General features: G+C 35.9%; 1 protein-coding gene across 2 annotated transcripts in view; it reads left to right on the forward strand.

The window, feature by feature from the left end:
* The window catches only part of LOC145297660 (mitochondrial intermediate peptidase-like), a 96,759-nt gene that overhangs the window by 20,166 nt on the left and 56,849 nt on the right, over positions 1–19,744 (forward strand). For both annotated transcript variants that reach the window (XM_080143829.1, XM_080143828.1), the window contains exon 4: positions 13,345–13,433. In XM_080143829.1, the coding sequence (XP_079999955.1) occupies positions 13,345–13,433 (89 nt within the window). The remainder of the gene's footprint in view (positions 1–13,344; positions 13,434–19,744) is intronic.

Consider the following 19,744-nt stretch of genomic DNA (forward strand, 5'->3'; position numbering starts at 1 on the left):
CCAAGACTGTCTGTAAATTGTCCCTAACTGTTGCAGACTGTCGTAAAACTCATCACCACCTCCAAAATTGGCTGCAACCAACCTCAAACTTGCTGGCTTCCATTGTTTGGTCCTTTGTTCCAAATTACTTGATTAACAATCCTATTCAGCTTCTTTTCTCCATTCTCCTGCTAATAAACCTATTTCCTCATTTCTTTTCTTTCTCCTCTACTTTCTAACTCTCGGGAGGGGTGCATCAATAGTATCACACAACTTCTCTTCAATTACTTGAAAGCAAGTTTCTTAAGATAAAATGTGTAGTTAAGGAAGTAGACATGGGCAGTAAGCAAATAGAAGACGGTAATAAACTGAAATAAAAAAATAAACTGGTTGAACATAATTGAGGGTGATTCAAAAACTCTTTTCATTAGCTATGATACCAAGATGTAGGGGAGGGTGTCACTCATTTCTCAGCATTACTCCACTATTATTTTACATCTTTGGTATGACTTAGCTGAGGATTGAACACCAATCTCCTGGCCCATTAGCAAACTCATTCATTATTATCATATTGTTAAATGAGCTGCTTTAAAAACAATAAATAATCTAATAATATGCTGTGTATTTGTGTCCAGGGTTCGAATCATTTAACTGATGGTACAGTCATTGCCATACTGATGATCGTTAGTGAACATGAAACCTGCATGTCTGCTGACATTATTTATTTATAATAAATAATTATTAAAGCCTTTTTCAAATCAAACACTTTGAGAGAAATATATAAAATTTCTAATTAAGCAATATTACTTAGTTCTCTAACTTTATGGAAGATTGAATACACCTGAGACTTATTATATTTGTAAACTAGCAAGGAGACCTGACAGAGCCCTCATTACCTAAACAGTCACATGATTTGCTATTCAGGACATGCCGTAGCAAAAAGAAAAGCAAAAAAGTTGATTCTGATTACACTATTAAACCTGATTTTTCTTTGATCAGACACCGATCCCCTTGTAGATGTTAGAAGGTGATGACTGAATGTCAAGTGAACCAAAGAAACAATAAGCTTGATTATTGCTACATACTAGATTTTCTGTTCTGAAACTAGTAGTCATTGAATATCAGAAACTGAGGTGTATTTTAAGACCAAAGACAAATTGTTCTCCAAAAATGTCATCAAATTATGGGAGAAGCATTGGAATCGGTGTTTCACCCTAAAAAATTATCTGGTGCTTATTCAGAATGAAACCTGTTTCCAAAACAAAAATACAGAAAAATCTTTGATTTATATATCATACCCATCATGGAATGAATGCCCACAGCCCACTCGGGAATGCTGATCATGCTGTGATTATGGTAGAAATCGCCCTAAATTCTCAACCCAAAACTGAAGAGTCACTGCTCAAAACAACATATTACAAAACAGCTGACTGGGAAGCTATTAGGGATCTCATCAGAAGATGCTCCAAGGGGAAATATCTTTTCTCTTCTAGCTGAACAGTATGCAAAAGAGACCACTGAATGGTTCAAAACAGTAGTTGAAGCACATGTTTCCACACGGGAATTCTATAGGAAGCCCCACTCTCCCCAATGGTTTACTTCTACTTGTGCAGCTGCCATTACTCAAAGGCAGCATGCGTACTGTAGATTTAACCGACATAAGTCCAGTTTAAACAGACAAGTTTATAGAAGCTAGAAGTAATTGTAAGGGAGAAATGGTGATAGCTAAGACAGAATACACTGAAACCATCAGAAAACGTATAAATCAAAGCACAAAAATTAGGAACCTGCGATTTTTGGAAAATCTACAACAGTGTAGTAAATAATGGGCAGTCAATGATTCCTCCACTATCAAACAATCATGAGGTTGTTTGCATGGCAACCGAGAAGGCTAACATGCTTGCCAGTCGGTTTGCCTCAAACTCCACATTGGACCCGGCACACCACTCCCTCCATGATTTTCTTGTGTCGACAGACGCCATACTAGACGATTTGAAAATCACCCCTTCTCAAGTGCATGGTATCATAAAAAACCTAGACATCCCAAAAGCATGTAGACCCAATCTCATCCCGGCTGTGCTATTAAATAAATACTCTGCTGAGGTTGCTCCAGTTTTCTCCAAACTTTACAACAACTGCCTTAACGAATTTTGCTTTCCCGACTGCTGGAAAACTGCTTCAGTGGTACCAGTTTTCAAGAATTTTGGTGAAAGAACTGACCCATTAAATTATCGTCCCCATTAGCCTCCTCTCGCTTTTTGCCAAAATATTTGAGTCCATAATTAATCAAGCTCTAGTCCATCATCTTACAGCTGCTAAACTTCTGACCGACAATCAATATGGATTTAGACAAGCCTGTTCCACAGCAGATATCCTAACTGTAATCTCTGAATGTTTATACCATTCACTGGACAAAATAGGGGAGAGTAGGGTGGTAGCCCTCAATATATCTAAGGCTTTTCACAGGGTTTGGCACGATGGTCTTCTAAGGAAAATCATTGTATCACTGGAAGAATATATAATGTAATTAAATCCTTCTTAATTAAATCCAAGTTGTCCTCAATGGTCATACATCTAAACAATATGACTTAAATGCAGGAGTACCTCAGGGGTCTATCCTAAGAACTTCATTATTCTTGATATTCATAAATGACCTCCCTGATAAAATTTTTTTGAGATGGGTATATTTGCTGATGATACCACCCTCTATAGCAGGCACGAGGGCAAAACAAATGAACACATATCTAAGGAAATGGCAGAAACACTAGATGAAGACCTCCAATCCGTAGTGGAAGGAGACAAAAATTGTGCCAAGACTAAGATTGTTTCCTTCAATAATTACAAGAAACTTTCTCTACCACCAATAGCAATGGCCACACATTACCTGAAAGTACTTTCTTTAAACTCTTCAGCCTAATGTTCACAGGTGACATCACAAAAATGGCATTGCGCCTTGTTTGGGGTGAAAATTGAATATAAAAAAAAAATTTACTTAAGTGGATCAATTTTTTTTCGTTTTTTTTTCTTAGAGCAAATCATTTCTTTGATTTTCAATAGTAAATTGTATCTATTACAAGGCTAATTTTGATCTCTCTAGCTCGAATTGTCTCCCCCCTTATTTATAAAACATGGTGGTTCAAAACCTGTCTCGCTTCCTCATAAACTTTGATCTTAGTTAAAAAATATTTCATCAATTTATATAATTTTTGGAATATGACATCTTCATTTTGTGATGACTACGTACATCATAAAGGTTTTTTTTTTTTTTTTTAGAGATTTTTCTATATTTTTGTTTTGAAAATATGTTTAATTCTAAATGAGCACCAACTATGTTGATGAATAAAATTTTAATTTTGCCTAAGAATTGTTTTATCAGTTAGACGAGATTCATTGAGTAATATGTTATAAACTGCATAAAGAACACTTTAATGAATGGAAATGTCAAGGTTGATGGCTTTTGGGAAGGACAGCCATCATTTGAGAAGCATTATCTTCCGTCATAAGAAACTGAAGAAAGATGCATACTAGAAGTTTGACATACTTCTAACACAATTTGTGAAATCTCAAACTGCAAAAAAAATTATGTAAAAATTTGTTTCAGTAATGTTGGTATTAGAAGTTACAAATGTTATACTATTGCCCCCCCCCCCAAGTGTTAGGAAGGAAAAAAATGTTTATCAACAGAACAATAGATAGGAAGTTGTTCAGAAAGAAACACAAAAGAAAGCTAAAATAGAATTGTTAATCAAGGTGTGATAGTAACAGGAACAAGGGATTGGTCGATATATTTTAGAGTTAGTTTTAGGAGTGTCAGTAAGGTTTGCGACAGTTAACAACAGTTGAAGACAGTTTGCGAACCGTCTTTGGCTTGCGACAATTGGTGACAAAGTTGAGGACAGAGTCCAGTTTATGGCATTTTGTGGGTTGGAGGTCCCTTGAAAGAGATTGGAGTCTAAACTGGTGAGAATAGATTGGACTGAGGATAAAATCGCTGGAGACTGACACTGTCAGACAACATTTGAGGTTTTTCCTTCTATGCTACACATACCCACAACAGATTTATGTCAAGTATTCATCTTGTGTTGTTTTGTTGTAGTGTGACTGCAAATGCATCAGTTTTTGAAAAATATATATGGTTTGAGTTGTGTTTCTACCAGGGTTGCGGAGTCTGATGGTGAAAGTCCGACTCCTTGAATTCTTAAAATGACGACTCCGACTCCTTTGATATCTTAGACTCCGACTCCCGACTCCTTGACCACTATGTGGAAATCTATTCTGCAGATCCATATACCAACCTCCCACACCTATTCAGCATTTTATAATTACTTTTCATGTATATCATTTTTTATGTCTAACATTCACGTGTATGATAAATATACTCACATATGCACTACACCAGCTTTATTTATTTAATGTTAACTCCTAACAAGGCATATCACCACTTGGACGAAAAAGGCTACTTTTTGAGACCATGTCTAAGAAAGATTAGCCAGATGTTGGTTTATGTTACATTTAAACTTCTGCATATCAGTACGACCAGGAAAGCAGGAAGGGAATTCCAAAGTCCAGCTGTTCAAGGGAAGAAACTATTAGAATAGAAAGCTTTTTGGCATCTAGGGACCTCAACAGTGAAAGGGTGAGATCTTATTGCTGAACGGGTTTGTCGGAGATATGTATGGGGTACAAGTGCAGCGAGTTCATCAGAACACATACCATTAAAACATGCACAGAGATGCAACATTGTGACGCTGAGACAAAGGATGGAGCTTAGTTGATAAAGTGGGACAGATTAGATTGACAACTCTTTTTTGGAACCTATCCAAGATGAAGAGACTAGTGGTAGATGCACCAGCCCAGATGTGGCAACAACACTCCATGCATGAGCGAATGGTTGCCTTGTAGAGGTACGGGATACTCTCAGGTGTGAGTAGTCTTTTAACTCGATAGAGAGAACCCACCATCTTTGCAGCAGTCTTTGCAATGTCCTCTATGTATTTGTTCCAGTTCATATCGGCCACAAAGTAAAATATGGTAAAATAGTCCCCATAAAGGAGTTTAAAGGTAGAATTCTCAGGTAGGGTGTTTTTTTTTTTGTTTTTTTTCATCGATATAAGCAGTTTGAGAGGTGTCTTGTAATTTTTAAAGGAGAGCAGCTTAGTTGTCCTAACATTAAATGTTACCATCCATTTGTGTCCCCATTCAACTATGGTCTGGAGGTCATTTTCTAATGATTTTTCCATTGTCTTGGATTTATTTACATCTTTTCTTCCCTAATGCATGTTATAGAGCATTGTATCATCAGCAAATATACCCATCTCGGACACAATATTATCAGGGAGGTCGTTTTTGAATATCAGGAATAATAATGGTCCAAGGATCGACCCCTGAGACACTCCCGCATTAATGTTATGCTGCTTGGATGTATGTCCATTAATGACAACCTGTGTGCTTTTATTATCTAAGATGGATCTAATTATATTTAGTAAACGTCCAGTTATAACGTACGATTTAATTTTCATTAGCAGCCCTTTGTGCCAGACTTTGTCAAAGGACTTGGATGTATCAAGTATCGCAGACATGAGAAGGGGTGATTTTTGCATCATCTGATGTGGCTTTAGTCCTCATAGGGAAATTTAGGAGAGAGGTGTTTGTTGGTTCTAAGGTGGAGTTAGACGCAACCGCCAGGACAGCAGTTCCGCCTTTTCCGTTACCGTGCATGTAACCTTCTGGTTGTTGCTCAGTGAAGGAATTACTGATTGCCCTGTTTTCTCTACTCTATTATAGATTTTTCAGAAATTAAATTCTATGCATTCCCTGATTATTTCAGCATGCTTTCTTTTGACTGTCACTATTTCTCTCTTACGATGATTTCTAACATCTACGAATTTTGCCTATTTGTATTTGACTTATGACGTACAAACTGGCGGAATGCATGCTGTCTTTGTGCCATAGCAGCTGCACAATTTGTAGTGAACCATGGAGGTGAGTGGGGCTTACTATAATACTTCCATGTGGGAACATGTGCTTTAATTCCCGCTTTGCACCATTCAGTTGTCTCATTGGCACTCTGTTCAGCAGGAAGAGAGAAGATATCGGTCCATGGGGCATCTCAAATCTGTTCTCTAATAGTTTCTCAGTAAGCCCTGTTGTAGTACCTTTTAGTTTTGAGCAATGATTTCTCACCTTGAGGTTGGGATTTAAATGTGATGTCAACTGATACCACGAGGTGTTCTGCGTTTCCAAGTGGACTGTGGGCATTAGTCACACAATCCTCAGGTACTGTGGTGAGGAATAGGTCAAGAAGTGAAACCTGCTGAGGTTCACGATCTGGTAGGTCAGTTGAAAACATTACTGTCTATGTGAGGGAATGGGCTATACAGAAGCTATTAGTGGAGCGTCCAGCTGCATCTGTGTAACCTGAGAAACCAAGCCAATTTATATGTTGGACATTAAAGTCACCAAACGCATGTATTTGTGCATTACTATCCAAGGAGAGTGCTGCATCTATACTATCAAAGACATGATCGATTAGGATACAATTCTGACAGCAGAGAAAATATAAGTAACTAACGTTAGTCGAAAGCACATAAAAGCCTGGTCATCCGTTTCAAGATTTTTCAAAGACATGATCGATTAGAGTAAAATCCTGACTTGAGGAAAAAACAACAGAGAAAATATAAGTAACTAACGCAGTGATGAAATGTTAGTCGAAAGCACATAGAGCCTGGTCATCAGATTCAAGATTTTTCTCTCTAGTTTAAGGGAGGGTGCTACGAATATAGACTCTAGGTGCGTGCATACATCTATCTGAGTCCTTACGGTAAAGATGGAGGTATCCTGTAATGTTAAAGTAGTTTGAGGGGATTGAAGAGTGTAAGTTTATTTCACTTAATGCTAAGATATCCGGGGAGTTTACTAAAAGGTAGTCTACATCATCTATATTACCTCTAAGCCCACGGATATTTGTGAAAGCGAACCTCAAGAGCGGAGTCGAATTGGTTTTCTTTTTTTACATGGTGGTCACCAATTATCAAGGCCTGGAAGCTACTCGGTGATAAGGGTTATTGCATGTATAATAATCAATGGGATAGTATCATAGTAATCGTTAGTATTTGAGATTTGATAAGGTGTCTTATTTAAGGGGGGGGGCGGTTCATCAGGAATTTGTTTATGTTGGACTTGAAGACCTCCAAGTTGTAGTCAGGTGGGAAACAGGCAAACGGAATAAAGTGCCACAGGCGTGTACTTCTAAGAAAGAAGCTTTGTTCATGGAATCTATGTTTTGATTTAGGAACAGATAAAGAGTGGGGAAAATTATTGACAGTGGTTTCAGCTAGACGGGTGTTTATCGTGAAAAATTGGCGAGGGGGAACCAGAGATTGGAGCTCAGACGAGCACTTGTCATGCAAGTAACGATAAAACAAATACAGGCTCACAATGTCTCTTCTGTGGGAGAGTGGTTTCAGGGAAGAGAAAAGGGCATCCCCCACTAAGCCACAAAGTCTATTTTGTACTCTGTCAAAACAGGATAGGCTGTTTTTAGCACCTTCTGCCCAGATGTGGCAACAGTACTCCATCCTTGGACATACTTGGCTTTTATATAGATAAAGAATTGCATCAGCAGTAAGATATCTTCTGGAGTGGTAGAAGGATCCCACCATTTTTCCAGCGACCTTGGCAACAGACTTGATGTATGTGTTCCATTTCAGATCAGGAGTAAAGTTCAAACCCAGAAGCTTATCAAAACATAGACTCCCCAAGATGAGAGCCATCCATTTCAATTGATGCCAGATGGGGATCAGATCGTTGATGATGTAAAGATAGGAGCTTGGTTTTAGATGCATTAAAAGTAACCAGTCACCTCTTCCCCCTACTGTACCATGCGCTCAAGATCAGAGGAGAGAGAATCAGAGAGAACTTTGTCATTTACAGCCTTTGGTGTATGGCCATAGATGGTCGTGTCATCAGCATAGATGTCAACGAATGATTTAAGTATGTGTTTTGGGAGATCATTGATGTAGATCAGGAAGAGAGGTGGATCCAGGATGCACCCCTTAGGGACTCCAGCATTAATACTGTGGGCCTCTGATTTCTGCCCATCAACCACGACTCATGAGCCTATCAGAGAGAAATGATTTAATAATTGAGAAAACATTTCCAGTTATACCGTAGCTGGAAATCTTGTGAAGTAAGCCTTTATTCCATACCTTATCGAAGGCCTTTGATATGTCAAGAGCAATTGCCCTGGAAAGGAAGCCTTTGTCAAGAAATTCACTAATCCTATGAGATATAACCGTTAGCACATCTGCTGTAGATATAGCAAAACGGAAACCATATTGCATGTCACTAGGAAGGTTATTTTTGCTGAAGTGGTTGACTACTTCTCTATTTAATATGGATTCCAGCAGCTTACTCATGACACACAGGAGACTTATTGGTCTGTACTGAAAGGGAGATGACTTATCACCTGAATTCTTAAATACAGTAATTGTCTGTATTTTTTTTTTTTTTTTTTTTTGAGATGAGGTGTTTTCATTCATTGAGATTGTCGGACTGACTTCCTCATCTTGGTTGTTATAGTCACAACATTTCGGACGTTTTGCCCTCCGGCCTTCATCAGGTGTTTTGTATCGAACTGGGGAACTGTTTCTTAGAAGTCTCGAACCCAAGCCTTTATTATTATTACGGGGGTACCGTGTTCGGACTCCAGCTAGGCTCTGGGACATAGTTGCTAATTCTCTGTTTTGAATGTTACTTTTCACTGCCTTCGTTCAGGATTGACCTCAGCACCTTTGGATAACTGTAAACTTTGATACAATGTCTAGGACCACTCGGCCATATGTCCTAGTGACATATGGCCGAGTGGTCCTAGACGTATCAAAGTTTACAGTTACCCAAAGGTGCTGAGGTCAACAAGTTTGAGGGTACCGGTTTGACAGTTGCTGATTGCTATTTCCAACTGACAGTACAGAAGCCTTTTGATAGTGCTTAGAGCGGCTGTTCTATCATCAGTTGTGTAATATCGGGATATTTGTAGTGCCATGTCACGCATGGAAAGGCACCCTGCACTCATTTCTGGTGGGCGTTCCCGAGGCCACATTCTTGTAGATGAGGAGCCGGCTGATGGTCTATGTGTTGCATGATGGTGCCTATGCACATGCGTTTTGCCTAGCACCTCAATCTAGATCTGAAACTACTAAATAGAATGAAATGATAGCTCAATCCAAAAAAATGTTCAAACCAGACAGACACACTCATACCTCCTCCCTTGAGGCTTGCATTTACACATATCTGAGGACTTAGAACTATCTTAGAGGATGTAGAATAATTTCTCCTAGCAAACTCCCCAGATATCTTAGCACTAAGTGAAACTAACTTGCACTTCTCCATCCCCTCTAACATCTTTAACCTTTAACATGTCTGGTTATCTTACACTTTGTTGTAAGGACTTTAACAAGAACAGACTTGGAGTGTATATTTGTAACACCCTCCCCATGTCTAGGGAATCTAAACTAGAATCAGGTGACCAGGCCTTCATGTGCTTTAAACTAAATTTACAACATAGCGTTAGCTACTTGTATTTTCTTTATTGCTCTCCATCCAGCCAGGACTGTATTATAATCAATCATGTCTCTTACAGCATAGATGTAGCACTCTCCCTTGACACTAGCACCAAAATACATGTATTTAGTGACTCTAATGTCCGCCACAGAAATTTGCTTGGCTTTTCTAACTTCACTGACACAGCTAGTAGCATCATCCATAATTTTGCTATATCCCATTCCTTGACACAAACAGTAACATTCCTGACTCGTCTCACAGATCGCCAGGACCAGCAAGCCTCACTTCTGGATCTATTTCTGACAAGATCCTGAGGATCGTGTAACAAATGCTGAGTGACCACTTAGGAATGCTGATCATGCTGTGATAATGATAGAATCACTCTAAACTCTCGACCTCAAGTTGAAGAGCCATTGCTCAAAACAACAACGTACTCAAATTAGGCTGACTGGGATGCCATTAGCGATCGCATGGGAAAATATCTTTTCTCTTCCTGCAGAATAATGCGCAAATGAGACTACTGAATAGTTCAAAGCAGCAATTGAAGCATATGTTCCTACACGGAAGTTCTATAGCAAACCCCACCCTCCCCAATGGTTTACTTCTACTTGCGCAGCTGCCATTGCTCAGTGGCAACATGTATACCGTAGATTTATCCAGCATAAGTCTTGTACAAACAGACAAAGTATATAGAAGCTAGAAGAAATTGTAAGAAAGATGTAGCAACAGCTAAGAGTGAATATACTGAAACCACCAGGAAATGCATTGAAGTGCAGAAATTAGGAACTCATGATTTCTGGAAAATCTACAATAGTGTAGTAAATAATGGGCAATCAATAATTCTCCCACTATCCAACAATCATGAGGTTGTTTGCACAGCAACTGAGAAAGCTAATATGTTTGCCTGTTATTTACCTCAAACTCCATCTTGGACCCAGCAAACCATTGCCTCCCTGATTTTCCTCTGTGGACAGAAACCACACCAGATGATCTGAAAATCACCCCTTCTCAAGTACTTGATATCATAAAAAACATAGACACCTCAAAAGCATGTGGACCTGATCTCATGCCGGCTGTGCTATTAAAAAAAAAATGCTCCGCTGAGGTTGCTCCAGTTCTCTCTAAACTCTTTAACAAATGTCTTACCGAATCTTGCTTTCCTGACAGCTGGAATATTGCTTCTGTGGTACCAGTTTACAAAATCTCTGGCAAACGAACTGACCCATTAAATTATTGCCCAATTAATCTCCTCCCGCTTTTCGCCAAAATATTTGAGTCTTTAATTAATCAAGTTCTAGTACACTACCTTATACCTGCTAAACTTCTGTTTGACCATTAATATGGATTTAGGCAAGTCTGTTCTATTGCAGATATTCTAACTGTAATCTCTGAACGTATATACCAAGCACTGAATAAGGCAGGGGAGGGGAGGGCAGTAGCCCTATATATATATAAGGCTTTTGACAGGGTATGACATGATGGTCTTCTCATGAAAATAAAATCTATGGTATTACTGGACGAATACTTAACATAATTAAATCCTTCTTAAATGAGAGAAGAATCCAGGTTGTCCTTGATGGGCGTACGTCCAAACAATATAATATAAATGCAGGTGTACCTCAGGGATCGATCCTTACCGGATAAAATTGTCTCTGACATTTGCTGATGACATCACGCTCTATAGCAGGCACATGGGGAAAACTAATCAGCACACATCTAAGGCAATGGCGGAAACCCTAGAGGAAGACCTTCACTCTGTAGAGGAATGGGGTCAGAAATGGATGGTAATGTTCAAAGCTGCCAAGACAAAGCTTGTTTCCTTTAATAATACATGAAACCTTACCAACCACCAATAGTTATGGCTAAAGATACATTACCTGAAAGTACTTTGTTCAAACTCCTTGGCTTAACATTCACAGGGAACATGAGTTGGAATAAATACATTGAGATCATTGCAAAGGCTGCTGCAAAGAAAATGGGCTCTCTCTCTACCGTGCTTGAAAGTTACTTACGCCTGAAAGTATCCTATACCTCTACAGCGCCACCATTCGCCCATGTATCGAGTACTGCTGCACATTTCGGCTGGTACATCGACCACTAGTCTCTCGCTCCTGGATAGTGTTCTAAAGAGAGTCGTCAACCTGATAGGTCCTGAACTGTTATCTTAGCTTCAGCCCTGTCCTATTGACGAAATGTTGCATCCCTCTGCTTGTTTTACAAGTATTTTAATGGTGGATGCTCTGACGAACTATACGCTCTTGTACACCCTCAATGAAAATACCCCCCACAAACCCGACAAGCAGCAAAGTACTACCCATACACAGTAGAAATCCCTAGATGTAAGAAAGCCTTCTACTCTAATAGCTTCTTCCCCAAAACTGCTAGACTTTGGAATTCTCTTCCGGTTTCCTGCTTCCCCAACTGTACTAACATGCAGAAGTTCAAGTGTAATGTAAACAGACATCTTGCTGCTAAACTCCCTACATAATACCCCTGAAACTTAGATCCCTGATAGCAGCCCCCTACATCAAAGTGGCAACGTGTCTTGTTTGGTTAGAAAATGTAATTGAAAAAAAAATGGTAAAACCAAACAGGAAAACTATATAAAAAAAATAAATTTATTGGAGTCGGAGTCGGATAAAAAAAACTCTGACAACCTTGTATTTTTAGAAATCCGACTCCGACTCCAGCTAAAACCTCCGACTCCTTCCGACTCTGACTCCGACTCCGCAACCCTGGTTTCTACATACAGACTCTGGAAAAGAATGTACTTCAAACATCAGAAGAATCCATCAGATTAATGCAGCAGTTTTCTTTGCATATTTGTCGGTTTTGTACCAGAGAGTGTAACTGATTGGCAAGATTAAGAACAAGTTGGGCATAAGCTAAAGTTTATTTATACCAAATATGTTTGAATTTCAGAAAAGATTGAATTTTATTAATGATTTCATGGGTACACATTTTTGGGAGGAGTTCACTCTGTACGCTCGGGAAATTTAGGGGTTATATTGAACTTTCCAGCTTTGAAATAGCTGCCATTGAAGCAACATTATCTTAACCAAACTAGTTTTAGCTTTGTAACTATTTGGTTCAAATAATAATTAAATGACTGAACAATACTATAGCAATTAGGTTATATTATTATGGTATTGTTTGATGATTAAAATATTACTTGAATCAAATTGCTATAAAACTAATTTGGTTAAGATGACGTTATTTCAATGGCAGCTATATTAAAGGTGAAAAGTTCAAGATAACTGATTTAGTTTCTTTTTATTGTTTGAGAGAAAAAGCAATTAAATATGCAGGAATCTTTTCAAAATTTAGGAAAAGATAATCTATTTTAAATTTGGTGTTTCTTTACAATGTATCTTTTAAACTAATGTATTTCAAGTGAAAACATGAATTCAAAAATTCTAAAAAATGATCCAGTAAAAAATAATTTACAAGTAAAAATAGAATTTATCAAATTATAAAGTTTTATTGTATGTGGAAAAGTTGTCACTAATTTAGTATAACAAACAAGGGAGATAAACCCTTGACAAATTAAAGCTCCGTCATTTTTAAACCAATACATTTCAGAATGTAATTGTGGCTGTTTTTTTTTTTTTTTTTTTTTTTTAAATGCATCTAGCATATCTGCTGGGTCAATTTTGTAATTTTGGGAAATTTTAATAATTTAACTATGACACATAAGTATGTAATGTTTTCATCTGAAATGCGTTAGTTTAAAAAATCACCAATGTAGACAAGCACCTTAAATTTGAAATGTATCACTTTTTTTTTTTTTTTTTTTTTTTTTAGTCTGAATTTGTACGGCTTGCTCATCCACAAGATGACTATGCTAAAGCTGCTGAGGATTGTTGCATGTCTTTGTCTGGCCTTGTAGAACGGTAAGTTTTGGAATGAGGAAACATTTTTCTAATTAAAATTTTGTGCATTCCTATTATTCCTGGTATTTGTATTAAAACTCAAGAAATAATATCCAAAATTGATAACTATGTGGCAGCCTAAGTTCACACTACTGTATCCAAAATAAAAATGTTTAAAACTATTTCTGCATATATGTTTGCACTCGTCTGAATTTATAAAATCAACCATACTTTGAACCCATCAGAGAATATTTTGAATTTATTTGAAAATAACCCTCTTGGAGCCACATAGACCCTATATAAGACCATATTTTTCTTCAATAAACCAGTTGAGCTGATATCTACAACAGATCTAAGATCAGCGTTGCCACATCTCCCATCTGGGTCTGTTGCTGTCATCTCAATCATTCAATCAAACACTGTCATAAACATATGCACGCAGATATTAATACTCACACAGATACACAACTCATTAACTCTCTCATTATCATATGCTCATGTAAGACCAATGTATAAACTTATTGATTGAAATATTCCTAACCTTTCTCACGGAACTTTCCTTTTATTATGACAACAAATGAACATTGACTCTTATTAATAACTTTTAATCAAATATAATTTGTATAATTGAGTGAAGAAGTTTCATAATTTTCAATATCTCAGCTAACGACCCCCCCCCTTGTTTTACGAGGAATCTAATGATATTGACAAACTTTCTATGTTTTGCCTATTGATGTAAACTCTCATATTAAACATAAACATTTCTTTTGTGAATTTATACTTTTGAACTCAATATTTTGTTTGTGTTTCTCATACATTTCTCTTGCTCTCTCTCACATTTAATTATAAACCTGAAAACCATTTTCAACTGAAAATGACTCCTTAAAATTTGCTCATCATTAAAATCTCTCGCTCAAATTGAAACACTTAAAAGGGGCCTTCCAAAAATATATTTTAAATTAAATCAGTTTGCATAATAAATAATCTAACATATGAAATAACTATAAAAATAATTTGTTCTTATTTTATAGATATTAATACAAATTAGCAGGACCCGTAGAAATTCCGAAGAATGAAAAATATATTTAATTAGCAAATATGTTTTGATAAAGCTGATATTTTTATGGATAAAACAAAAAACTAATTGCAAAAACTCAGCAAATGAGTTTATTAACATTTCTATGGAGTGTGCATTGTATTTTCAGTATAGAACTGACTCAAATGAGATAAATTAATAAATACTAATAAATTATGCTAATAATTGTGCTACATAATTTAAGAAAAATAATAGAATAACATTAGAAGAGACAATCTTAACTCTTTCAGTCCAGCACTTTTTGGTAGACAATGTTTTTTTTTTTTTTTTTTTTTTTTTCTTCCCCTGTTTCTTTCGAATATTTCCTTTTTGGTGAGTAACATTTTGCTGACTTTCTTCAGTGAAGTATTGCTGCATGTCGAAATTACTAAGGGTTCCTTTCACACAAAATTACAACAATGCTTGTATATTATCATTATCATGATATTTGAAAATGAAGCTAGATTGAAGGGAGGTCACTCTCATATTCTTGTCTAGGGTTGCCTAGTTAACCCTTTTAAAGACAAATTTTATGAATTTGGCCTTTTTTTTTTTTTTTTTTTTTCAAAACCTTTTGACCTTCAAAATTTCTATTTGACCTATGGACTAAGGAAGGAACAAGCAGAATATTATATGACTGAAAAGCTCATCTAGTAGACCATCTGTGACTCTTTGTATCACAGGTCACCTAAATAAGATACTTGCACCCCTCTCTCTGATTTGATGCATAACATCATCCATGGTGTATGGTTATCCCCATGTTTTTATAAGTGATATCATCATTCATGACATGGAATTTTATGACCTCATCTCTTTGTGATCTCCTTCAGTGTGTATTTCGACAAACAAGACAACAAACAAACAAAAAATAATTTACAGGGTTTCAGTAATGTCAGGCCTTCAGCCTAAAATAATATGCAAGGTAGAATTATCTCCCTCACATATGAAGGGCCAGAATTATCTCCCTTTGAACACGCATTGTATACTTGAAAATTAGAAGTAGGCTTTTGTAAATTTAATATAAAAAAAGGCTGTATGTCTATCTGTTTCCAGATTTTCAAACTCTATCTCCTCCGAAACTAAAAGTCGCAAAGTGGCACTAGGGGCCTCAAATGATTGGATTTTTTACGGACCATTCTTTTACGAGATTTTAGCCGGTTAAAATAGATAGTTTTTAAGGGATCAAAAATATTCCAAAATTGAAAAAATTGTTATATATTTTGTACATTCATCTTACTTTATTTTTAATAACAATTTTTAATCAGTTCATATGCGTATCATGTTGACACAGTGATAACATCACCAGCTTTCAATGTTAGTTTTGGTTTCAATTCTAGCTGATGGTACCCAAATACTTTTTTTTTTTTTTTTTTTGAAATCACGACTCTATAATAATATATATGAAATCTGGACAAATTAAAATATCATATGTAAGTATATTTTATGACCGCCCCTCCCCTCTCTGCTAGTTAGATACAAACAAAGTCTCTTTAAAGAACATTGGACAATCATTGTGCATTTGGCAGGTTTTAAATCATCCAACTTATAAGTTTTAATAAATGTATTAAACATCATATTGCAATCATTGATCTATTTTGGGCTATTACTGAACTTAAGTAATATAACAAGTCGTATATGTGCAAGTTCACAGTTCTACCTAAATTAAGACAAAAGTACAGAAAATACAAAAAAATCTTTATGATGTACGTGCCTGTCACAGAATGAAATTGTCATTCCAAAAATTACATAACTTGATAAAGTAATTTTATTTTTAACTAAAAAAATTCAAATTTATGAGTAAGTAAAAGGAGCTGTCTAGTTTCGCCATCTTAAAAAAAAACACAATTCAAACTTGTTAGATCAGTCTTGTGATTTTACATTAATCACTTAAAATTGTTTAAAAATGATTTTCTTTATAAAAAAAAAAACTACTTGATCAATTTACGTGATTTTTAAATATGACTTCTTCATTTCGTGACGGTATCTACATCACAAAGAGTATTCTGTATTTTTGTTTTTTATTTAGGTTTAACTGGATTAAATTAAAGAGTATTACAGTATATCAAGATTAAAGTAAAAATACTTAACTCAATTTAACAAAATTTTAACATATAAAAATGTTGCTTTAAAAATTAAAATAAAATTTGTTATTAGTAAAAATTCACCAATTATTTAAAAAATATGAATTGCAGATTGGTATGCATTCTTGGTTAAAAATTACAGGAAAAATACTTCGCTAGTGTTTGCTCTAATATCATATAAAATAGAATTAAGGCAACTGTTTAATTTTTTCTGTGTAGATTATTATTTCCTATATAAAAACAATGGTGGATTTCTTTCTGAATTCATTTTAGGTGGCAAAGGTTGTCTGACTTATTTTCTTGCTTTCTTTCCCTCACCACTTGAAATGGTTTTGTCTGCAGTCATGCTTGCTAACTTTTGCATTAATGAGAGGAATTTACATTTATTTATATGCAAATGAATACGCTTCAGTCTTTATCATAGAATGGAGGATTACCAAATGCTTATTAATATCCACATGCTTATTAATATTAAAAAGATGTTCATAAATGAACAGTTATTTACTAGATTATGTAACCAAAATGTTTAATTTCCATGACATTTTATATTTCTATATAGAGAATATTAATTACTCTTATTGAATGAAGATAGAATAGCACGCAGAAAAATAAATTTTAAAAATGTTCTCGAATATTGGCTGTTTCTATAAAAGAATACTTTTTAATTACCAAAAAAACAAAACAAAACAAAAAAAAACAGTCTACCTCTTTTCTGGAACGCTATCAAAATGTTTGGTTGTTGTTCAGAATTCAATTTAATTAAAAAAAAATCAAAATACAGAATCTTTATGATGTATGTATCCATCACGGAACAGAAATACCGTATTCCAAAAATCAAGTAAATTGTCAAGTAGTTTATTTTTATATATAGAAAATTTTTTAATTTTTTTAATTTTTAATGATTTTAAAAGTAAATTATATACATTACAAGGTTTATTTTGATCTTGGTAATTCAAATTGCGTTGTCTCAATTAAAAATAATTTATTGGATCAAAACAAACTCTCGTTTCCTCATAAAATTTTATTTTATTTTTTTTTTTTCGTTAAATCAATTACTTGATCAATTTACATAATTTTTGGAATATGATATTTTTGTTCAGTGATGGGTTCATACATCAAAGATTTTTCTGTATTTTTGTTTTTAATTAATTCGAATTCTGGACAACTACCAAATTATTTATTTATTTTTACTCATTCTCGATAAATAAAATATTAAAAAAAGATTTACTGTAATCAAGAAGTGAGTTTGGTCATTAATTAAATAAAATTGATAAAAGATTGGTTATGGTCTGGTTTAATTTTGGGCTATCTATGTCTTCGTTATGGTGAAAGTCACACTTTTGGTCTACAAAAATTGCCTGAGCAGTCTTGTTGGCATTACTCTGTGATTAGCAATAAACTAACTTAAGGTAAAGCTTTAAAGAACAGACCTCCTAAGACTGAACCTTACCTCCACCCGACAGAAAGTAACTCACTGTCAGACTGATTGTTGAAGACATACCCCTGAATGCTTATATGCATTTTATTAAAGCCATCTAAAAACGAAAATGTGTGTGTGTATTTTTGTGTATGTCCGCAAAAGGTTTTTTTTGTCGGCCTTCTCGGTCGGCTCGCTCCTTCTTAAAACTTTTTATATCACATATAAATCGTAATATCTACGACTTAAGAACAGGTAGGGGGATATTTAATTTTCCCGACTTTTACCAGCTATTTTTCCATCGCTGCGTCTTCGAAAAACGAATGATGGAGCGGGGGGAGACATTAACTGGCTTGCAGCGCAAAACTAGGTCAAACATCATGCGACTTCCTCGCACCTGTATATTTCACTTTATAAAGCTTAACTTAACACGCTTATCAATTCCTCTCCCCTCGTGGCCGAGATGGCTAGGTCTTAGTTTTTTTCCATTTCCTTCCAGCTTCGCGCCAAGGCTTCAGAGTTCAAGCCTACCTTCCTACTAAAACATTTTTTTTTCTTTTGCATGTCCAAACACCCGGGCAACGTTTTTTTTAACCCACCCCCACCCCAACTCCAAACACCCGGGCAACGCCGGGTACCCCCTGCTAGTCTATATATATAAAAGCCAAAATGTGTGTTAGTGTGTGTTTGTGTGCATTTTTTCTGTACGTCTAAAAACTTTTTATATACTCCTTAGATAATAATATGTACGATTTACGAAACGACGTTGTAAATATCTTTTATTTCAGCAACTTTTATCTGACAAAATTTGCGCTGTGAATTCGTTTTCTCTACTACTGCTATGGCGTGATATTTGACCTAGAAAACCATATGTTGACATTCAGCCACCTGCGTTTTTAAACACTTCTTTTCGACTGTTCTCAAGTCCCTCCTTTGTGGCGTCCTGCTATGTCATCAGATTATTAACTTCAATGCTTCGGGTTCGAGCCTACCTCCCAAAACTTTTTTTTGCTGTTTTTTTTTTTAATATTTAAAAAGGGTTATTATTTCATTTATTTTTGTTTTGATCTAAACACACACACACATACAAACACCCGGGCAATGCCGGACACCCCCGCTAGTCTATAATATAAAAGTGAAAATGTGTGTGTGTTTGTGTATGTCCGGTAAAGGCTTGGGGGGGGGGCTTGGATATTTTATATGGTACCTAGATTATAATATCTACGATTTACGAAACGAGCTTGCGTGTATCTTTACTTTTGGCAACTTTTATATGCTATTTTCACGATATTTCTTGGTCTACACGTGTTTGTTTGGTTTTTCAGTAAAGAAGCGAAACTGAATCCATAGCAAAAGGCAGCTCCCTGGCACTCGTGAAAAGGACGTCCTGAAAAGCAATGAGGTTTGATCAATACAGGAGAAACAAACCCCTTATATCAGACAATTGTTATTCATTTTGACACTCCCCTGTTTATGGGGAGGTTTTCCCCAACATCTTGGGGGAAACGCAGACAGACTAAACTGATGCAGAGGAGAGGAGAAGGGGTCTAACAGTGCAGGACCTACTAGATTTGACACTCTTTTTGGGGACCCTGTCTAAGAGTGATAGATGCACTAGCCAAGATGTGACAACACTACTCTATGCATGGGTGAATTGTAGCTTTGTAAAGATGTAGAATGTGATCTGGTTTGAGTAATTTTCTAGCATGGTAGAAGGATCCCACCTTTGCCTTGCATTTAGCAATGTCCTCAATGTATT

Source organism: Euprymna scolopes, chromosome 18 (assembly GCF_053919585.1).
Source record: "Euprymna scolopes isolate OS-2025 chromosome 18, ASM5391958v1, whole genome shotgun sequence".
Taxonomy (NCBI): Eukaryota; Metazoa; Mollusca; class Cephalopoda; order Sepiida; family Sepiolidae; genus Euprymna; species Euprymna scolopes.